The sequence below is a fragment of the Lepidochelys olivacea genome (genome assembly GCF_965140295.1).
Source record: "Lepidochelys olivacea isolate rLepOli2 genome assembly, chromosome: 8".
NCBI classification, from domain to species: Eukaryota; Metazoa; Chordata; order Testudines; family Cheloniidae; genus Lepidochelys; species Lepidochelys olivacea.
The window spans coordinates 73,823,819-73,847,825 of record NC_140418.1 but is presented as its reverse complement, the minus strand read 5'-3'; the positions used below and the strand labels follow the sequence as shown (position 1 = coordinate 73,847,825).

The 24,007-nt window shown below is 41.0% G+C and overlaps 1 protein-coding gene across 1 annotated transcript in view; it reads left to right on the top strand.

Moving 5' to 3' along the window:
- ABCD3 (ATP binding cassette subfamily D member 3) overlaps positions 1 to 24,007 on the top strand; it is a 70,556-nt gene that overhangs the window by 22,528 nt on the left and 24,021 nt on the right. Inside the window, exons 2-7 of the mRNA XM_084635752.1 lie at positions 5,370 to 5,406; positions 17,149 to 17,247; positions 19,058 to 19,146; positions 22,368 to 22,437; positions 23,470 to 23,567; positions 23,788 to 23,911. Of these exons, the coding sequence (XP_084491878.1) occupies positions 5,370 to 5,406; positions 17,149 to 17,247; positions 19,058 to 19,146; positions 22,368 to 22,437; positions 23,470 to 23,567; positions 23,788 to 23,911 (517 nt within the window). The remainder of the gene's footprint in view (positions 1 to 5,369; positions 5,407 to 17,148; positions 17,248 to 19,057; positions 19,147 to 22,367; positions 22,438 to 23,469; positions 23,568 to 23,787; positions 23,912 to 24,007) is intronic.

Below are 24,007 nucleotides of genomic sequence, written 5' to 3'. Positions count from 1 at the left end.
TACTGTATCCCTCTTCTTTGGCCCACAATCAATAACAATTACTCTACACACCACCACTGTGCCTCTCCCTGTGAACACTTCTTAATAGCAACATATTATAGTAGTTCACAAATCCAATATGTCAAACAGTCCTTAAATGATTAAAATTTTAAAGGACAAACATCACCCAAATCAAACCACATAAACTAGGAAATACAGTATCATCATACAGAGGGCAGAGTTAAAGTTGTCTAGATGGCTGCAATACCCAGTATTACAATAACTGTTGACTTTTTTTGTGGTAAAGACTGTCTGGGTGTGTCCATTTGGGAAGTGTCCACTGTCTGGGTGTGTCCATTTCCATACTTCCTGATTTTTGTGGTTTTGAAGTGGGTGTTATTTGCCCTTAGCAACTGTAACTGTACTTTTGTTTGACGCTTTTGTCTGTTACCAACGTTTATTTAATTATAGACATTTCTGTGGCACTCATCACCAAAATACCTGAACACCTCACATCCAAATTATGTCAAGAAGATAGAGCTCTTCTTCCTTATCCATTTGACATTTCTCTACAGAGCAGAGTGAGGGTGAATTCCTTTTGTGTAGGTATAACTATTACATAATTGTTTAGGAAAGTCTTTTTTTCATATATGTATGTTGCACCTTGCTTTGCAAATGGTGAGATTGTGGCTTGACTTGTGTGCAACTTTGTTCCATAATTATAGACTCTTCATTCAGAACACCCTTCTCTCTGCCACTGCAAGAAGACATACTGTTAATTCCGCTTATTAGCAACTCCTCTGTTGCCAGCAAAAAGTTGCTATTATCCGGCAGTTACTAATAAATGGAAGGCCGGTTTGCAAGGCACCAGCCAGGGAAGGAAGTGCTGGGATGTGCCTTCCTTGGCTGCAGTCCTGCAAACCTGCTTGTGGCAGAGAACAGCATGGTGTGGGTCTGCACGCTAGATGTAGAGGCTTTCTACAGGAGTGGGAGTGTGGGATATTTGGAAGGGCTGCGCCATACTTCCTCTGCACTCTCCAGGAATCAGAAGTCTAGGTACAGTCCCCCAGCAGGATGCAGCCCAGGCTGTGCAGAGAGAGGTGCCACACAGCTCCAGCTTCTGGGCTGCAGCCCATTATCTCCTGTGTAGTCCCTATGTGTGCAGGCTGGTTTCCAGGGCTGCAGCCCCTGAAGGAAGTGCTGGAATGGGTTGAGCACTGGCTTCAGGCAAGTTTGTAGGGTGATGTCCAGGGAAGGTGCATCCCAACGCTTCATTTCCAGGTTGCAGCTCTGCAAACCTGCATGCCTGGCACTTCCCAGTGCTTCCTTCTCTGGCTGCAGCCTTGCAAACCTGCTGCAGGTGGGGCATTTGTTCCAAAAATGTTAATAAGCAATATGCCATTGCCGATATCCAAATCCCATTGACGTTAAAGTCAATGGGACAGGATTCATAGAATCATAGAACTGGAAGGGACTTCGAGAGGTCATCTAGTCCAGTCCCCTGCACTCAAGGCAGGACTAAGTATTATCTAGACCATCCCTGACGGGTGTTTGTCCAACCTGCTCTTAAAAATACCCAGTGATGGAGATTACACCGCCTCCCTAGGCAATTTATTCCTGTGTTTAACCACTCTGACAGTTAGGAAGTTTTTCTTAATGTCCAGCCTAAACTGCCCTTGCTGCAATTTAGGGCCATTACTTCTTGTCCTATCCTCAGAGGTTAACATCAATTTTTCTCCCTCCTCCTTGTAACAGTCTTTTAAGTACTTGAAAACTGTTATCATGTCCCATCTGTCTTCTCTCCTCCAGACTAAGCAAACCCAATTTTTTTCAATCTTCCCTCATAGGTCATGTTTTCCAGACCTTTAATCATTTTGGTTGCTCTTTTCTGGACTCTCTCCAATTTATCCACATCTTTCCTGAAATGTGGTGCCCAGAACTGTACTCCAATACTCCACAGTACTCCAATTGATGCCTAATCAGCACGGAGTAGAGCGGAAGAATTACTCCAGAACCCATCCCTGCGGGACCCCACTTGTTATGCCCTTCCAGCATGACTGTGAACCACTGATAACTACTCTCTGGGAACGATTTTCTACCAGTTATGCACCCACCTTATAGTAGCTCCATCTTGGTTGCATTTCCCTAGTTTGTTTATGAGAAGGTCATGTGAGACCGTATCAAAAGCCTTACTATAGTCAAGATGTATCACATCTACCGCTTCCCCCCATTCACAAGGCTAGTTACCCTGTCAAAGAAAGCTATCAGGTTGGTTTGACATGATTTGTTCTTGACATATCCATGCTGACTGTTATTTATCACCTTATTATCTTCTAGGTGTTTGCAAATTGATTGCTTAATTATTTGCTCCATTATCTTTCCGGGCAAAGAGTTGGATGGGAGGGTGACACCCAGGGAGCTTGTGGTGGGGAATGGAGGAATGCAAGAAGCCACTGGTGTGCAATTCGCTTGGCCTACAAATGCTACAACATGTTCATGTTCTTCTGTCAGGACACTTTTTACATCACCATCACGATTTTACTCCTATCCAAATCTTTTGGGAATTTTCTGCTCCCTGCCTGATTTCTCTGTTACAACGCTTCCAGCCTCAGCTACATTCTTGGTTGCTGAGGGCAGCTGAACTAATATTCTGCCCTCTGGGTACCTCTTAGATGGCCCTTACACCTGAACAGTCATTTTTATTTACACTGGATAACACACAGTGCTTGGTTTCAGAGTAGCAGCTGGGTTAGTCTGTATCCACAAAAAGAAAAGGAGTACTTGTGGCACCTTAGAGACTAACCAATTTATTTGAGCATAAGCTTTCGTGAGCTACAGCATCCACGGTATGCATCCAATGAAGTGAGCTGTAGCTCACGAAAGCTTATGCTCAAATAAATTTGTTAGTCTCTAAGGTGCCACAAGTACACAGTGCTTGGTTTACGTAAGCAACTAAGTGTGTGACCCTCTTTGTATGTAAGAGAGAGGCCTGGAATAGTGGAGAATCTTTTTCTAAACCCGAATGTATTTGGTCACAATATAATGCAGTATTGCTCACAGCCACCACTCTTGCTATCTGATTTTGAGGGTATTCTTTGGCCTTTGAATCCACTGAACATGTAACCACAGTTCCTACAGAAAGCTTTACAATAAGATAATAGAATCTGGATTAGTGCCAGTGTGTACCAAGCTGAAGAAATGAGGCTCTTAAGGAGGGGAAAACAGAGAAACCAAACAAACCCTACAGCAATCAGCCTTTAGAAGTAAGTTTGTAACAAACATTCTGTGACACAGCTTTTTATCAACCGAATACCCTTATAGCTAAGACATACAACTTTTACTATTTAAAATGACAATGGATTCACTTGTTAGTTCTTTGTGTTATGTAATGGAATTTACATTTCTCTGGTTTTTTTCATTGTAGGGGTTGATTATAAAACAAGCATTTCCTTGTCACTGCTGTGAAGTTCATGGCATGTGTGACTTGTGAAACACTGAGCCTCAAATTACCATTGCTTCATCTCTCCTAATTGTGCTGTTGTGTCACTGGACCTGTGTACTGGTATAGTTACACCAGCAAAGCCTTCCTTGCTCTCCCTGCTCCGCTTTGCAGGTCTCCTCTTCCATCTTTCCCTTTTCCTCCCCTTCCTCCTACCTCCTCCCCTTTTATGTAGTTCAGTTCTCTTCTTTCTTCTGGTTGGGCCATGACACACATGGATCCTTCCAGCAGGGATTTGTTAAAACGTACACTTAGTGCTGGACCCTTTTTCAGTGCAGTCAGAACAGAGCTTTCAGGTGCAAGTGTTGGAGGATGCTACTGTTGCCATGGCAGGATGGTTGGACACATTATAGGTACTTTAGTAGCCACCCAGCACAGACATTGGTGCTGCTTCTGGTGCCTGCCTCTTTTTGCCTGCTACTTCTGATACCCCATCTTGGGTTTCTGAGGTGACATCTGCAACTGCATGCTGTTACAGCCTCAGGGCCTCTGCTAAAAACTTATTTTGGAACTAATCCGTTTGTTGAGAGAACTTAATTTGGGGCTCTAAACTTTGAGCATATTTAAATTTATTCTGTGTACGTTCTGAATGTTTACCACCTTTCTTCCCGTCCAGTGATTCAGTGTTCTCATATGCCCAAGTATTCTGTTCTAGAAATATTGGAAAGGAAGTGACTTTGTACTTTGAACTCCTAATTAATGACAATTGTTAGTAAATGAGTTTTTCTTTAACTGTTTCGAGAAATACAGGAGGGAAAAAAGTTCTTTCAGAAATCTGGTTTCAAGAAGTCTAATTTCTTCTGTAAAAGGTTTATCTAAAATAATAATCTCTATTATAATATTGTTTGTAGTTACATGTCAAATGCCATACAAAACATACTGGTTCAGCCCCTGTATATAGGGTGAAACATCAAAGCTAAAATGACTGGATTTTTAACTTGTACCTGGGCACAGATCTCTCCATTTTAGTCAGTGGAGCAACTGCAGATCTGCTTGGAGAGTCTTCATTTGTTAAATGAAAATCCCAGCAATGTATAATATAGAAAACAACATATAGCATAAAGTCCCAGGATTAAGTATTTTACTATCACTGAGAGTGAAAAAACGTTGTAATGTTTCTGTTAAATACATAGTTTTGAAAAAAAGAGTGGTCTTATGGCTAAGGCAGTGGTTTAGAACTAAGAAAATAGGAGTTCAGTTCCCAGCTCTGTCAGACACTTGCTGTGTGTAAGCCATTTAATCTTTCTGTGCCTCAATTCCCTCTCTATAAAATGGGGGAAGATAATGCTTTCCATCCCTTATGGGTATTCAGAACATGACATCCATTTATTTGTGTAGGGTACTCAAATACAACAGTGATGGGAGTGCCTGGTAAAATGCCCAGATTTATATACTGGTAAATATACTTGGTAAATACTTTTAAGATTTACAGGTATGAATATGCAAAACTAATGGCAATGTGCTTAGAATCTTCGAAATCTGGACTAATAATTTCAGCAAATCAGTCCATGGTTTTTGGTAATTATGTGCAAGAAATTAATCAGACTTGTCGAACATAAGCAAAAACATAATCCTCTTAATCTTTTTAAAGATTATAGTGTCAGGTGAGACTTCTGATGGCTTGTTTAGTTCTACTGTACTCCTAAATGTAAACAAAATGACAAGACATTCTGAACTAGATTTGGTACAGGTGCATAAAGTGCACTTGCAATTCTCAGATTACATAAAATACTTTGCTGTATAGTGTATTGTACTGTACCATATAGATGCCACGTCTTTCCTGAAAATCCCCTTGCTCTTTTAAAACTTTCTAAAGAGGCCAAGATATTGCAAAATTAAGTACCAAAAAATGTTAGAAAAAAGCTAAGTAAAATCCTTTTTTCCTCCACAGTAAGAAAAATGAAAAACCAACATTGCAGAACAATGAGGTAATTATTTCTTATTTTTTATTTTAAATAATACCAATAAAATATGGTTTAGATTTAATTAATCTTCTTCTTCCCAAAATTGAACTTCTTGTATTCTTTCCAAATCTGAGCTATCGTAGTTGTAGCTAAGAGGATGCATAGATTTGTGGTGGTTGGTTTCTTGATTTTGAGTACTGGATTGTGGGGTCTTTTCTTTTTAAAGAAGGTACTGAAGCTTCCTTTTGTAAGGGAAAAACACAAAGCATTTTATAAATTTAAGTTTCAAAATGTACCCATTTTATTTATATCAGGCTTCAATGTCTTCAAATTCTTTAAAGGTTACTTTCCAAAGGAAAAAAAAATAGCCTTGTGCCTTTTTGCTTTGTCATGGTGCATAATCAAGGCCTGACGGGGTTTGTTTTGTTTGTCTGTCTGTCTGTCTTTCATTAAATGTTCAGGTCTTATGTGCCTGGGACAACTCCATGATCACTAAAGAAGTAGTAGAAGGAGTTTTTTAGCCACTCTAGAATTTTAACATCTATTAAACTTTTATGCTTTATTAACATTTGGCGGAAGGACATCTTACAGATTCAGCATACCTATCACTTAATAATATGCCAAGGTAGTCTGTTCTAGAAATATGGGAAAGAGAGTCTAATTAGTGATAGTTTTTGGTAAAGTGCTCTGAATTCTGGCCTAGACTAGAAATATTGAATGGAATAACTAAATGAACTGTAAATCAGTCAACCTACAGCAGTGCAAAGCCTTAATGTAAAAGCACATAAACTGTTTTAAATCCTGTTTACATAAATTTACCTTAAGTTGCTAGATCAGTTTAATTGTATTTTTACAACTTTTTCAACTGTAGATCAGCCCTGATATGTAAAGAAAGTACACGAGTAAAACTGGAATACCAGATTTGGCATTCTTGGTTTTTTTGTTTTGTTTTGTTTTTTTAAAAAAAGTGTTTTTTTTAAGGGCGGGTGGACCCTTGTCAGGCTGTTAATGCAGTATTAAGCAGCAGAAGCGCAAAAAAAAAAAAAGCGTACATTTTAGATAGTCTTTAACAAATATAAGGTCTGTATATTTGGGACCTTTATCTGTAGAGGCTGAGAGACATGAATTGTTTAGTTCCAAGATCATCTTGTACCCTAAGACAAGATAATTTTTAAAACCTTTCTATATCATTGTTTTTTCACTGTGTAACAGATAATTTAGCTATAGCAAAGGAATGGCTAGAAAGATTCCCGGCCCAGTCTTGCTGAATTGACTACAATGGGAGCAGGGTCCAGCCTCTTTGTTACTATGAATAAATGTTATGACACGAGAAAATGCCTTTGCTCTTGATAGCTAGGGACAGATCTTGGTCTTGTGTACATTAGTGTAAATCTAGTGCAATACCATTGGCTTTGATGAAGTTACTGCAATATCACATCACAGTAACCAAGAGAAGAATCAGGACCATTTTGTGGGATAGAAGCAGATTGTAAAATGCTGACCTTTTTGTATCAAAGTACTTTACAAACATTAAATTAACCAGTGTTACAAGTTTGGCAACATGTCTTGTAACAATCACTGCCTATAAACAGGTTTCAGAGTAACAGCCGTGTTAGTCTGTATTCGCAAAAAGAAAAGGAGTACTTGTGGCACCTTAGAGACTAACCAATTTATTTGAGCATGAGCTTTCGTGAGCTACAGCTCAGTTCATCGGATGCATGCCGTGGAAACTGCAGCAGGCTTTATTTATACACAGAGAATATGAAAAAATACCTCCTCCCACCCCACTGTCCTGCTGGTAATAGCTTATCTAAAGTGATCATCAGGTGGGCCATTTCCAGCACAAATCCAGGTTTTCTCACCCTCCACCCCCCCACACAAATTCACTCTCCTGCTGGTGATAGCCCATCCAAAGTGACAACTCTTTACACAATGTGCATGATAATAAAGTTGGGCCATTTCCTGCACAAATCCAGGTTCTCTCACCCCTCACCCCCCTCCCAAAAACCACACACACAAACTCACTATCCTGCTGGTAATAGCTCATCCAAAGTGACCATTCTCCCTACAATGTGCATAATTAAGGTGGGCCATTTCCAGCACAAATCCAGGTTCTCTCACATCCCCCCCACCCCCATACACACACAAACTCACTCTCCTGCTGGTAATAGCTCATCCAAACTGACCACTCTCCAAGTTTAAATCCAAGTTAACCCAGAACATCTGTGGGGGGGGGGGAATAGGAAAAAACAAGAGGAAATAGGCTACCTTGCATAATGACTTAGCCACTCCCAGTCTCTATTTAAGCCTAAATTAATAGTATCCAATTTGCAAATGAATTCCAATTCAGCAGTTTCTCGCTGGAGTCTGGATTTGAAGTTTTTTTGTTTTAAGATAGCGACCTTCATGTCTGTGATTGCGTGACCAGAGAGATTGAAGTGTTCTCCGACTGGTTTATGAATGTTATAATTCTTGACATCTGATTTGTGTCCATTTATTCTTTTACGTAGAGACTGTCCAGTTTGACCAATGTACATGGCAGAGGGGCATTGCTGGCACATGATGGCATATATCACATTGGTGGATGTGCAGGTATACGAGCCTCTGATAGTGTGGCTGATGTTATTAGGCCCTGTGATGGTGTCCCCTGAATAGATATGTGGGCACAATTGGCAACGGGCTTTGTTGCAAGGATAAGTTCCTGGGTTAGTGGTTCTGTTGTGTGGTATGTGGTTGTTGGTGAGTATTTGCTTCAGGTTGCGGGGCTGTCTGTAGGCAAGGACTGGCCTGTCTCCCAAGATTTGTGAGAGTGTTGGGTCATCCTTTAGGATAGGTTGTAGATCCTTAATAATGCGTTGGAGGGGTTTTAGTTGGGGGCTGAAGGTGACGGCTAGTGGCGTTCAGTTATTTTCTTGTTAGGCCTGTCCTGTAGTAGGTAACTTCTGGGAACTCTTCTGGCTCTATCAATCTGTTTCTTAACTTCTGCAGTTGGTATTGTAGTTGTAAGAAAGCTTGATAGAGATCTTGTAGGTGTTTGTCTCTGTCTGAGGGGTTGGAGCAAATGCGGTTGTATCGCAGAGCTTGGCTGAAAAAGGACACTAAACTTTCTAAACTACTACATGCTACAAGGGGCCACAGCAATGGTTCCCTCAACCCACCTAGCAATATTGTTAACCTATCCAACTATACTGTCAGCCCAGCAGAAGCAGCTGTCCTATCTCGGGGCCTTTCCTTCTGCCCCTCCTCCCCCACGAACATGATACAGTTCTGTGGTGACCTAGAATCCTATTTTCGACGTCTCCGACTCAAGGAATATTTCCAAAATACCTCTGAACAACATACTAATCCACAGAGACCTTCCTACCAACACTACAGAAAGAGGGATTCTAGGTGGACTCCTCCTGAAGGTCGAAACAGCAGACTGGACTTCTACATAGAGTGCTTCCGCTGACGTGCACGGGCTGAAATTGTGGAAAAGCAGCATCACTTGCCCCATAACCTCTGCCGTGCAGAACACAATGCCATCCACAGCCTCAGAAACAACTCTGACATCATAATCAAAAAGGCTGACAAAGGAGGTGCTGTTGTCATCATGAATAGGTCGGAATATGAACAAGAGGCTGCTCGGCAGCTCTCCAACACGAGTTTCTACAAGCCATTACCCTATGATCCCACTGAGAGTTACCAAAAGCAACTACAGCATTTGCTCAAGAAACTTCCTGAAAAAGCATAAGATCAAATCCGCACAGACACACCCCTGGAACCCCGACCTGGGATATTCTATCTACTACCCAAGATCCATAAACCTGGAAATCCTGGGCGCCCCATCATCTCAGGCATTGGCACCCTGACAGCAGGATTGTCTGGCTATGTAGACTCCCTCCTCAGGCCCTACGCTACCAGCACTCCCAGCTACCTTCGAGACACCACTGACTTCCTAAGGAAACTTCAATCTATCGGTGATCTTCCTGATAACACCATCCTGGCCACTATGGATGTAGAAGCCCTCTACACCAACATTCCACACAAAGATGGACTACAAGCCGTCAGGAACACTATCCCCGATAATGTCACGGCTAACCTGGTGGCTGAACTTTGTGACTTTGTCCTTACCCATAACTATTTCACATTTGGGGACAATGTATACCTTCAGATCAGCGGCACTGCTATGGGTACCCGCATGGCCCCACAGTATGCCAACATTTTTATGGCTGATTTAGAACAACGCTTCCTCAGTTCTCGTCCCCTAAAGCCCCTACTCTACTTGCGCTATATTGATGACATCTTCATCATCTGGACCCATGGAAAAGAAGCCCTTGAGGAATTCCACCATGATTTCAACAATTTCCATCCCACCACCAACCTCAGCCTGGTCCAGTCCACACAAGAGATCCACTTCCTGGACACTACAGTGCTAATAAACAATGGTCACATAAACACCACCCTATACCGGAAACCTACTGACCGCTATTCCTACCTGCATGCCTCCAGCTTTCACCCTGACCACACCACACGATCCATCGTCTACAGCCAAGCTCTGCGATACAACCGCATTTGCTCCAACCCCTCAGACAGAGACAAACACCTACAAGATCTCTATCAAGCTTTCTTACAACTACAATACCAACTGCAGAAGTTAAGAAACAGATTGATAGAGCCAGAAGAGTTCCCAGAAGTTACCTACTACAGGACAGGCCTAACAAGAAAATAACTGAACGCCACTAGCCGTCACCTTCAGCCCCCAACTAAAACCCCTCCAACGCATTATTAAGGATCTACAACCTATCCTAAAGGATGACCCAACACTCTCACAAATCTTGGGAGACAGGCCAGTCCTTGCCTACAGACAGCCCCGCAACCTGAAGCAAATACTCACCAACAACCACATACCACACAACAGAACCACTAACCCAGGAACTTATCCTTGCAACAAAGCCCGTTGCCAATTGTGCCCACATATCTATTCAGGGGACACCATCACAGGGCCTAATAACATCAGCCACACTATCAGAGGCTCGTATACCTGCACATCCACCAATGTGATATATGCCATCATGTGCCAGCAATGCCCCTCTGCCATGTACATTGGTCAAACTGGACAGTCTCTACGTAAAAGAATAAATGGACACAAATCAGATGTCAAGAATTATAACATTCATAAACCAGTCGGAGAACACTTCAATCTCTCTGGTCACGCAATCACAGACATGAAGGTCACTATCTTAAAACAAAAAAACTTCAAATCCAGACTCCAGCGAGAAACTGCTGAATTGGAATTCATTTGCAAATTGGATACTATTAATTTAGGCTTAAATAGAGACTGGGAGTGGCTAAGTCATTATGCAAGGTAGCCTATTTCCTCTTGTTTTTTCCTATTCCCCCCCCCCCCCCCCACAGATGTTCTGGGTTAACTTGGATTTAAACTTGGAGAGTGGTCAGTTTGGATGAGCTATTACCAGCAGGAGAGTGAGTTTGTGTGTGTATGGGGGTGGGGGGGATGTGAGAGAACCTGGATTTGTGCTGGAAATGGCCCACCTTAATTATGCACATTGTAGGGAGAATGGTCACTTTGGATGAGCTATTACCAGCAGGATAGTGAGTTTGTGTGTGTGGTTTTTGGGAGGGGGGTGAGGGGGTGAGAGAACCTGGATTTGTGCAGGAAATGGCCCAACTTTATTATCATGCACATTGTGTAAAGAGTTGTCACTTTGGATGGGCTATCACCAGCAGGAGAGTGAATTTGTGTGGGGGGGTGGAGGGTGAGAAAACCTGGATTTGTGCTGGAAATGGCCCATCTGATGATCACTTTAGATAAGCTATTACCAGCAGGACAGTGGGGTGGGAGGAGGTATTTTTTCATATTCTCTGTGTATAAATAAAGCCTGCTGCAGTTTCCACGGCATGCATCCGATGAAGTGAGCTGTAGCTCACGAAAGCTCATGCTCAAATAAATTGGTTAGTCTCTAAGGTGCCACAAGTACTCCTTTTCTTTTTGCCTATAAACACTGGCATTAGTTGATTGGAATAGTTCATTTGATGTTTAAAATGATCATCACTAATATTTTTTTCCTAATTTTCAGTGTTGAAATTAGTGTAGAATCTGACATTATAATCCTTTTTAAAAAACAAAAGCCTTTTGAAAGTTCAACAATTTCAGGTTTCTTTTTTTAAATAAAATGCACCTTTTTAAGCCAAAATTTGTATGTTTGATTTTTAAAGTACAATATAAAATAAGATGAGATTTCAAGAGTTGCTAAAAAGTAAATGTCAGTACTAGGCACTTTATGCTGCATAACCAAGGCCTGAAATGTTTTTTCTGCTTGTTTTTAATATTAGAAATTCATTTCCTTTCTAGTCCGGAAAGACTCTCTGTGACTGGAGACCTAGAGAAACTGATATTTTAAGAACAAAGCAAGTGAAAGTTAGGGCAGGGGAGTGATATTTTAGTCACTGTTTGGCTTTTTTATTAACAATGTATTTAATTTCAGTGACTAACACTTTAGTGAGAATGTATGTCTTCAAGATTTTATTCCACCCCTTCAATTAGTATGAGAGCTCATGATAAACATGATCTAGCACATCGTCCACCAAAACCAGAGAAGATGGGGCTTGACATTTATGATACTTCTAAACTGAAAAGTAAGCACACAAAATAAACAAAACAAAAAATAAAAAACAACTTTGGTGAAAAAGGAGCACAAGCCCAATTTTTAAAGAAATACTTTGCAGGGCACCTCTATTTTTTTAATGCGCTGTAATCAGTGTTCCCTTTAATTTTTCTCACCTAGGTGCGGAATGAATTTTGTTACGTGCACCAATATGGAGGTGATGTATTGGTGCATGTAACAAAATTCACGTGGTGGGGGTTGGGTCCAGGGGTTTGGAGTGTGGGAAGGGAGCTCAGGGTTGGGTGCAGGGGGTAAGGGCTCTGGCTGAGGGTGTGGGCTCTGGGGTGGGGCCAGGAATGAGGGACTTGTGTAGGAGGATGGTCCGGGGCTACGGCAGGGAGAGAGGACTCTCTCAGCTCTCTCTCACCGCAGCAGTACCTGGGCCGGGGGCAGGAGAGGCGCCTTTCCCCGCTGTGGCAGTGCTGGGGCTGCAGGATAGGCGCCCCTTCCTCGGCCACAGCAGGTTGGAGGCCAGGCTAGGTTGGGGCCAGGGGAGGGCTGCTGCTCCCCCGTCCAGTCCCTGGGCGGGTTCCCTGAGTGCCTGCATGGCGCTAAATAGACTGGGACCTTAGGTTGTAATAGTTTCCAGAACAATTAAGCAACATGGCACAAAAAGCAATTTTTTCGTATAATTTCTGCAACATAGTCCTAGGCCGGTGTACCCTAGAGAAATTTATCATGCTAAAAAGTGTTTATTGGTTTTGGCCTGTTTGTAATGTGTTCTGCGTCCACAAGTAAATGTTCTCAAACAGTTTAATAAATGTGCTAAATACCATTTGGACTGTACTTGCTTACAGCAGGGCTGAATACAATGCGTGAACCATTGTCAGTGATAGTATGGACACAGGCTACCTGAAGTTCAAGTAACCCTCTTAATAGTTCAGTGCACAGCTATTTTTTTGAAATCTCCAGAATGTCCTGTTTCTGGAAACTGTGTTGGGAACTGTGGGATGGGTATCCAGAACAGGTTGCAAGTGGAACAGTTTAGATCCATGCTAGTGTGGATGTGATGCAAACCTGCAAGAGCTGTTATAGACACAACAAACTGTATGCCATGAGTTCAGTTATAAACTGTTGAATTCTAGAGAGCAGAGAAGGCCTGAGAGTTTGGTCAAGCCAGTGGTCCAATGTTCATTGCTAGAATTTCTTGTGGCCTGATCTGTTGTCTGTCCACTGCCTTTGTAAGCCATGATCCTGCAAACATTTGAGTGCATGTTTAAATTTATGCACCACAGTACCCCCATTGACTTCAGTGGGATATCTTGCATATAAGAGTGTGCAGAATCGGGGCCTTACTGTTACTATATTTGCTTGATTTTTAGATAGATTTGCTGCTAATTTAAATTTACCAAAGGTAATTGAAGCAGATATTTATGAAGTCGTTGGGAGGTGAACTATCTCCACTTCAACAGGTTAATCATTAATATTTGGAGGATTTTCTTGCCATGTTGTATTAGGAGGAGAACATCACCAGACAGACATTTAAATTGATTTATTTAACTAAAACAACATTATGTATTCTGGATTTTTTTCTTCAAAAGCAAACATATAATATTTTAACAAAACAAACATGAATTTTTTGAATTTAGTTAAACATTCAAGTTTTTTAAAATCAGGTTTGGTTTTGTTAAAATTGTTTTTAACTAAAATAGTTAAATGAAATTTTTCAAAAAAACAAAAATTAAACTACGTCAGCCAGGTCAACATGAGAAACATAAAATATTGGCTTCTGCAGCTAACTTAGTTGTCTTCACCTTCATTTTCCTGTTTGTTCATAATCTGGAAAAGAAAAACAAGCTTTCCTGCATTTTCAGGTCCCAAACGCTTTCTCAATTTGGAATGAATTAGTCCAAAAGCAAATATTCTTTCTACACTGGCAGAAGAAACTACTGCTGTTAAAAGTGAGATTATCACTTCAACAGTCTCTGAATCCAAGTGCTTAAATGACTTCCACTGGTGTGACTTTCTTTAAAACATCATCAGCAAACATATATTTCTTGTATGGTTCCCCCTTAGCTCTGAAGTTTACTATAGTTGCCATTGTGGAGGGATGATTGCTGGATGTCCATGTCATAGCCAACTCCTCTTCTTCAGCAGTTAAGGTTTGACCGTGGTACCGAGTATTGAGAATATTTGCAAGAAAACTATCTGAAGATAGTGCTTGTCCCATTCGTTTTTTTTAATGCTTGTAATTTAACTCTGTCATTGCATATTTCTCTTTTTAAGATCTCACTCAGTTCTTTCCAAATTTCAACAGCATCAGCAATAAAACAGCTATTTCCCTGCATTTTGTTCAACGCTACAGAAATAGGCTTCAGCATGTGAGGGAACTTTGGCCATCTATTTTTTCATAATTTTGTTCATGAACTGTCATCTGAGTAGGCCAGTTCTTGATACAGTGCTCAGAACAGTCCACTACTGAGTTCCGTTGCATGTCTTGTGGGAGAGTTAGCTTGGTTCCTCCCACTTTTTTCAGAGCAGCTGCTGCAAAGTGGTTGTTACGGAAGTATTTTGCAATTTCAACAACAATAGCCATTACTTCTGGAACACTGAAGTCTTTGGTTAGGAGGTGCATCAAATGAGCACTGCAACCGTATGTTGTTAGCTTGGGACTCTCTTCTGAATAATTTCTTCTCATCTTGGATACATTTGCAGTATTGTCTGTGACCAAGCTGTGTACTAGACATTTGAATTTTTTTCACAGTTTGTTATAGCTTTTACTGCTACTTCTTGTAAGTATTCTGCTGTGTGTGCATTTTCTGATGTATCAATTGTTTCTGTAAAGAAGACATTCCCTTCTTCTGTTGTTGCACAAGCACATACAACAGGTTCAGTGTGGACATTGCTCCACTCATCAAGACTCAGGTTAACAATTTTACCCTCTAGACCTTTTGCACACTGCTCAATTTCTCTTTCATACACTTTATCCAGCAATTTGCCTGCGACATCTGTTCTGTTGGGTGGACTGTCTTAATCCTCGTCTTAATGACTGTACCATATTAATGAAGTGTGGGTTCTCAGTCATCCGGAAAGGAGAGTTTGTTGCATAAACAAACGGCAATTTTTTCACCAGTTACCTATTTTTCCTGCCTTTGTAGGTTTTTCATTCTAGTGAGAGAATGGTATGGTAGATCTCAAATCAATGAAGGCTACACTCAGAAAGACCTCAAGATTTCTAGAATGTGCTGCTCAAACGGTTACACTTTTATTTCCGCTGCCTGTCCCTCCCTTCTCACATTTATCTCCAGACTTCTTGTTCAGATCTGTTCTGCCCCCAACAGTCTTCTGTTCATTGAACTTTTTGAAACTTTGCACTGTTAGAGAGAGGTAAGGGATTGACTGTGTACACAAATTTGCAGAGGGACGATAGGGTTGAGGTCTGTTATTTCTCACCTCTATAATTTATTTATTTTAAAACATTTTTGCTGTTAACAACATGTTATCTCTGGAGACACAAATCCACAGTTTGAGAACTGCAAAACTAAGCATGGTATCTTATGGTATCTTCAAGACTGAGCACTGAGTTGCATTGGGTAGATAAAAAGATTAACCTAAATAATCTGTACAGAAGCCCCTGGAATCCCATAAAATTGGGTCCCTAATCCATGAACTATTGGAACTCATTTACAAAACTTTTCTTAAACATTACATGAATATATTCTCATACTATAGAATTAGAATTTATAATCCCTATTCTATAAGGAGATATCTTTGAGCTATAACGTATCTTAATTAAAACTATCCTTAGACAGGTTTTTTCCTCAAAGGATTTTATCAAAAAAATCTGGTTTAAATTAAAAAAATGTGATTTTTTTTTGACTTTTTAAAAAAAATCATTGATTTTTATCCACCCTGGACAAACCTAATTTTTACTCAGTTCTGATGAGTCTTAAAATGAGCCTTTTGTCAGTATCTCTTGGTCTATATCATCTGTTTTAAGGTAACTTAAAATATAGGTAAACTGATCTGATGCTAACGGAGCCCAGTGTGGAAGATTACCGTATATACTCAATCATAAGCCGGTTCATATATAAGCCAACACCTCCCCCTCCCCCAAGATGGATAAGTAAAAATGGAAAATTTTTATGACCCATTCATAAGACGACCCTATAATTCCGGGGTCGGCAAACTTTTTGGCTCCCAGGCCATCAGGATAAGCCGCTGGTGGGCCGAGATGGTTTGTTTACCTCGAGCATCTGTAGGCACAGAGGTAAACCTAAGTAAACAAAGTGTCCTAGGACGCCAGCTGTTTACCCTGACAGGCCAGGACAGCAACTGGTGGGGAAATTTTTTTGGGGGGGAGAAGCTGGGGGTCAGGGGAGTAACCCCTGTGATAACCCCCCACATGACCCCACCCCTAGCCCAGGACCCCCGCATTCTCCCCATCCCATCCCTTCCCACCTTATCTGGGGAGGGCCAGGAGAGGATGTGTCTGGCCTGGCTGGAGCTGCTCCAGCAGGCTGGGCAGCGCTGCTGCAGCCTGCTCCGGTGGGCCAGACCGGGCAGTGCGGCTGCAGCATGTTCCCTGTGGGCAGGGTGGCACGGCTGCAGCCTGCTCTGGTGGGCGGGGCCGAGTGGCACGGCTGCAGCCTGCCAACCCCGGAGCTGAAGCTGCTTTTGGAGGCTGGGGGGAAAGCAGAGTGGCCAGAAGCGGCGAGACTCTGGCCCCACCTCTTCCCTTCTGGCTCTGCTGGCTGTGCTGCCTATCGTTGCTCCCTTTGTTGGGTGGAGGGGCTGTGTCCCACCTCTCCCTCTCTATACCCGTTCATAAGCCAACCCCCTTCTCTGATGCTTCCCTTTTTTACTAAAAAAATTCGGCTTATGAACGAGTATATACTGGTCTGCATTGCTTGTATCTATCTAGTTTAGTTTTTTATAACTCTTAATGTAACTAAGTATTGAACTACAGTTTTATAAATCATGGCATGTAATTCAGGTATGTTGTAACATACTTTAATTGCAGAGAAATGTCAAGATACCGCACAAGGCAACTTGTTCCTAATGTGGATACGACCTTTTCCCTATCTGCTTGTTGTAACAATTTAACTGAACACAAAAGACCTAAATTTTCTTGTCTCATGTTGTCCATGCTATGCAGAAAGAAGGGAAAAAAGAGCGAGCAGTCGTGGACAGAGTGTTCGTTGCAAGAATATGTCGAATCCTGAAAATAATGGTCCCTAGAACATTTTGTAAAGAGGTAAGCGTTGCCATCCAGTTACAAATAAAAATGATCAAACTTCTTAGTCATGTAGCTTTTTTTTGTAATCATAGCTCAGAAAACATAAATACATTGTTCTCTTACTTGTACTAGACTAGAAAAATAGCATGTCACTAGTGGCACATTAAAAAACATTATTTTTGATTAAATTTTAGAAATTGAAGTTCACAAGTAGATAATTTTAAAATTAAATAGTTATCTAGTCTGACTGTTATAACATAGGCCATGGAACTTTGCTTAGTAATTCCTGAATTGAGCCCAGTAACTTGTGGTTGAGCTGTAGAGTATCTTTTAGAAGGACAGCTAGTGCTGATTTACTATATATGATGGAGAATTGATTACCTTTCTTGGCAATTTCTTCCAGAGGTTAATAACCATCACTGTGAATCGTGATTTAGCTTTTGGGGGCCAAGTTCTGCCTACTAGAGAGCCATTTTGGCCAAAATCAATGAAGGTCTTCCTAGGAAAACTGCTCAGACTGCAGTTTTTTGCAAGATAAAATTCTTTGCTGTATGCACCAACCGGGGGTCTCCATACACCAAACTTGTATATTCTGTAAGCATCTGAAGATATTTTTGGAATGGAAGAATCAGTTGAACTCTGAACGAAAGTTCTGATGTACAGGCATTAGAGGCTCATTACAGATCGCATTGTTCGGCTTTCTAGGCTGAAAAGTTGCCCCTAAATGCTTAAATTTGGTACATAAGCTTGTTCCTTGACATGTCTACGCTTTCTCTCCATTTGTTAGAATACTTGTGTCATGTGTGGTGTACAGTTTTCAGTGGGTTATATGTAAGGCTCCGTGGATTCCGTCACCTACATGACTTCTGCAGCAGCCCAGTGTGGCTGTTCTAGGAGCCCCCTGCGCAGCTCGGACAGCCCATGGGCCAGTGGCTGCTGCTGGGGCAGTCTCGGGCCCCCAGCAGTAGGAGTTTGGGTGTGGGGGGGCTCAGGGCTGGGGATTGGAGTGCAGGTCAGTGCTTACCTGGGGGGGGGGAATCCCTGGAACGGTGACAGGAACTCTCCTAGCTCCGCCCGCAGGCACTGCCCCGCAGCTCCCATTGGCCATGGCTCCCAGCGAATGGGAGCTGCAGAACTGGGGCTTGGGGCACAATGGAGGCAGCAAGTGGAGCTAGGAGCTGGGGTTGCCGTTTTTCCCAGGATCTGGGTAGGAAACCTGCCCCAGCCCCACCCCCCCACCCCTTCAGCACCTGCGGCGCCACCCTGGGTGGCGCCACCCTGGGTTGCACCCCCCCGAGCACCTGCAGCCCTTCCCCGGGCCGCGTCCCCCTCCTCAGCATCCACAACGCCCCCCGGGCCGCGTCCCCCTCTCCAGCACCTGTGCCTCCCCCAAGCACCCATGTTGCCCGCCCCCCATACTCAGGCCTCCCCTGAGCCCCCCTTCCCCCCAGTTTTAGTCAGGGGTATACAGTAAAAGTCACGGACAGGTCACGGACCATGAATTTTGGTTAACTATCCATGACTTTTACTAAAAATACCTGTGACTAAAACATAGCTGTAGGTATATGTAATAAACCATAGTAGCTTTTAGAATGCAGAAAAGTAACCTCTTCTTCAAAAGAGATCTTCCTGATAACAAGTGTAGTAATGGACTTTTGTTGTAGAAAACATTACATATTAGAATCTGTCCTATAAAGTAAGCAAAGTGTTTCCCTTAAAAAGGAGTGGAAGATTTCTACTTTCCTGATAATTTTCCATTAGGTAAACTTTTAATTTTTGTGTTATCATTACTAAACATTAATTATTTGCTTTGCTTGTTTTGTATTAGACAGGTTATTTGGTACTTATTGCCGTTATGCTGATAGTGCGCACATATTGTGATATTTGGATGATTCAAAATGGAACAGTCATTGAAAGGTACCTGTAAATTATTTAAGTAGCTGCTTCTAAATATTGTCTTGTTTCTCATGTGAAATGATATTGTGATGATAGTGGAAGATAGGTTCTGTGATAGATATGAAATGTCTAAGCCAAATAACATGAAATGACATGATATATGAACATCTGCAACACTGATTAAATGGTGATATTTTAAAAAGAAAAACATAAAACTACAAATGTAGGACTGGAAGGGACCTTGAGAGGTCATCTAGTCCAGCTCTCCTGTGCTGAGGCAGGGCAAGGACACCTAGACAGGTGTTTGTCTAATCTTTCCTTCAGAGCCTCCAGCTAGGGTGATTCCAATCTGTCTTGGAAGCCTAGTCCAGTGCTTAGGTATCATTACAGTTAGAAAATTTTTCCTAATATTTAACCTAAGGCCATGTCTCCGCTACCACTTATGTCGGCAAAATTTATGTTGCTCAGGGCTGTGACATAGCTACCACCGCTCATTTAGGTGGGTTTATGATGTCGACTGGAGTGCTCTCTCCCATTGGCATAGAGCGGCTATATGAGGGGGCCATTTAGGGAGCTGGAGCAAAAATTGGGGATCGGTCCTGCTTTGAGCAGAGGGTTGGACTAGATGACCTCCTGAGGTCCCTTCCAACCCTGATAGTCTGTCTGATAGTCTGAGCAATCTTACACTGGCGCAGCTGCATCGGTACAGCTGCACCGCTGTAAATTCGCTAGTGTAGACATGTAGTGTAGGCCTAAACCTCCCTTGCTGCAAATTAAGCTGAATACTTCTTGTCCTACCTTCAGTCGATGTGGAGAATAATTGATCACCATCCTCTTTATAACAGCTCTTAACATATTTGAAGACTGGTAGGTCCCCCCCCCCCGGTCGTCTTTTCTTCAGTAAACATGTCCCCTTTTTTTTAACCTTTCCTCATAAGTCAGGTTTTTCTAAACCTCTTATCATTTTTATTGCTCTCCTCTGGACACACTCTCACTTTCCTTAAGGATGGTACCCAGAGTTGGACTCAGTACTCCATTGAGGCCTCACCAGCACTGAGTAGAATGGGACAATTACTTGATGTGTCTTACATACAACTCTGTTAATACATCCCAGAGTATTAGCCTTTTCTGAAACTGCATCACATTGTTCTCACTCATTCAACTTGTGATCCACTGCAGCCCCGAGATCCTTTTTCAGCAGTACTATCGCCTAGCCTGTTATTCCTAATTTTGTAGTTGTGCTTTTTATTTTTTTTCTTCCTCGGTGTAATACTTCACACTTGTCTTTATTGAATTTCATCTTGTTGGTTTCAGACAATTTGTCAAAGTCGTTTTAATTTCTAATCCAGTCTAGTCTTCTAAAGTTCTAGGAACCCCTCCCTGCTTTTGCCACTAATTTTGTAAGCATACTCTCCACTCAGTTATCCAAGAAATTGATAAAAATATTGAATAGTATTAGACGCAGCACAGACCGTGTTAGACTCCCACTGTATATGCCTCCCCCCCCCCCTTTAACTTGTGGGGTGGAAAGAGGATTTGATTTTTTTTTTTTTAAATCTGAGTTACATGATTCTAAAGTGGGATGCATTTTTTTAAATTGAAGTTAGCTCTTTCATACTGTAGATATTATCAGTCAATCTTTCTTGTTTTGTGGATATTGGTGTCTTTGAGGGCACTATCAGCTCATGAGATAGACATTAACTGTCCCTACAGAGAGCAATCCAGAATGCACTACTGTTGTAGTGTTCCCTATAGTAGATGGAAAAAGTCAGTTTTCCCATTGCAGTTGTGCAGTAATGTATTTTACGGTGCTTTTGACCTGTGTAATTATGCAGTCATTAAAGCAACATTATTTTCTATGTTCTCCACGACCACTGAAGGCAGGACAAGAAGTAATGGGCTTAACATGCAGCAAGGAAGATTTAGGTTAGATATTAGGAAAAACTTTCTAACTATAAGCATAGTTAAGCTCTGAAATAGGCTTCCAAGGGAGTCATGGAATCCCCATCATTGGCGGTTCTAAAGAAAAGGTTGAACACACTCCTGTCAGAGATGGTCTAGGTTTACTTGGTCCTGCCTCATTGCAGGAGGCTAGACTTGAGAACTTCTTGAGGTCCCTTCCAGCCTTACATTTCTATGGTTCTATAATCAGAAATATATATATAGTTGTTGAATTATGTACAATTTTATTTTTCTTGCAGTGCAATCGTAAGTAAGAAATTCTTTTTACATTTATAGCTTCAATCCCACTTGGTAAATAGTTGTTGAAAATAGTAGCATGCACATGCTCTACTGATGCTAAATATTTCATAACTGATGCAGTACTGATGCAATTTGCTTTTCATCTCAAAAGTTTTTGCCATAATAGATTTATTTTGAACAATTTCAGCTAATTTTTAAAAAAAACTCCATTGCTCCTATGTTTTCATATTTGTTTTTGCTTCAAAATATGTGTTTACTGTGGTATTTAAATTAAATGGTGGTGTTGATTCTTCCTTCTTGCCTGCCATCTCTCTAAAAATAAAAATCTATACTTAGTCTTTCTCAACAAACAGAGGAAGAAAAATAAATCTTGATCCTAAATGTAGGCTAACTGCTTGCCTAAAAATAAATTTACAATTCCTCACCCACCCATTTTAATGGATTGACAGATGGTCCTACTCAGTCTCTTTACACCATGTTCTGATATGGTTGCAAGTACTCATTCTCTTTTCCTGTCCATTTGTTTTCTCACATCTCATCTTCTCTGTTGTGTTTTTCTTTGTTTCTCTTCTGTGTATTCTCCCCCCCCTCCTTTCTTATTCCTCTTTTTCTTTTACATATTTTGCTAACTTTTTCCACTTTGCACCTTCCTTTCTCTCTCCTCCCCCCCCCCCCCCCCCCCGAAGGCAGTATGCTGCTGGGGTGAGTAGTGTCCTTTTGTTACCCAAGGTTACTAAGTGCCATGGGAGCAGGGAAGAGTATATGTGAGCTCCTCCTGTAGCCTCTAATGTTAGGGGTCACAACAAGAACAAGGAGAGAAGGCAGGTGGCTTTCAGTGAGCCACCTTCCACTTTACCTGACGTTGTTGTTGATACAACATTTGGTACTGCAGTTTTCCACAGTGATCCTTTCTTATACCCTGTTACCTCTGCCCTCCTGAACTAGTCAGGATCACCCATCTGCCCTCCCTGGTGGGCGGGTGTGTGTGTGTAGTACTTGCTTTCTCTCACAACTAATACGTAGCATGTGGTGGTTTGCAGTGCTATCATTGGTCGCAGCAGAAAAGATTTCAAGAGGTACTTGTTCAACTTCATCGCTGCCATGCCTGCTGTAAGTGCTTTTTTTTTTTTTTTTTTTTGTTAAAAGCGATTTAAAATATAAATTCAGAAATCATGAAGAGATTCCAAATGCATTTCTCAGAACTTTTAAAAGTAAACTGTTTTTAGAATGGGTGGTTTGATTTCACTTTCTGGTTGTAAGAAGTAGGGAAATATTTGAGTGCAGGTTTCTCTATTGGCTGCCTATTGATTCAGCAGAATTGTCTTGCCCTTAATTAATCTTTTAGACTGCTAGGTTTGTCTGTTGGAATTGATGAGTAATTTAAAATCCCTGTTGCCAATTGATGACAATAAGTTGTCAAGGTTTGTGATCAGGTAACTACTGGTACTTAAATAATTTAGTTTTTGTTTTTCAAGCAGATTCAAAATAAAGGTAAGATTTTTCACATTAACCATCTTTCAAAACACATAATGTTTTTAACATTCAGGGTTTTTTTTAAGTGACTTACAGCCTGTTCATATCTCCTAGGAATGCTAAAACAAATTGTTCTGGAAATAAACCCAGCACATTAAGGGGAATGATTCTCCCTAATTAAAGAAAAATGCAACCAAATTTTAAAATAGGCCAGAAAACAAGCTGATACAATTTTAAAGGTAGGGTGTGGGGCTGAGATGGTAAATACATTCTAAAACTGCTTATGAGAGTTAAATGTTTGGTTGTAACAATAAGACCAGTTTTAACTTTTATCAGTACTATAGTATGTATTGTTAGTACTCATTTGATGATCCAAAGCTTTTTAAAATTGAAATAGAAATATAGGCCATGATACCTGCAAATAATTATGCACTTGCTTGACTTTAAGTACGTGAATGGTGTCATTGACTTAAATGAGACTACTTTGGTGTTTAGACATTTGCAAGATCTGGGTCTTAGTTAATTTAAATCAATTTGTGTACAAAGTCTGACTAGGTAAAATTGTGTTTTGAACTTTTACCAATGTAAGCAAGCAATTTGCATGATCTATTTAATCCAACTGTTTTTGGTTTGTTTGTATTAACTTGTATTACTATTATTTATTCCTAGATCTCCCTGGTAAATAACTTTTTGAAGTATGGGCTAAATGAACTTAAGCTTTGCTTCCGAGTAAGACTCACAAAATACCTCTATGAGGAATATTTACAGTAAGTCATAACTTTAATGCTTAAAATATTAAAAGTGCGGTGTAATGTATCAACTGTAAAATAAATCCAAGTAAATATCAAATAAGAGATGGGATAGTTTGTGGAGTTTATAAATGTTCTGAAGTGGCTTTCAGCTACTCATTTAATACTACTTGAATCATTGATTCATTTTAGGTAAAACATAGCAAGTTTCTCAATCATTGTTTTGTTGATGTTTTAGGGCTTATACGTATTACAAAATGGGAAATCTGGACAACAGAATAGCTAATCCAGATCAACTGCTCACACAGGATGTGGAAAAATTCTGTAACAGTGTAGTGGACCTGTACTCAAACCTTAGTAAGGTGAGTTCCTTTAATAAAACTTTAATCTTTTATTAATAGTTGTCATTTGGAATCATTAAACACTGTGCAAACATTACAAGTGTCAAGGAATACAAA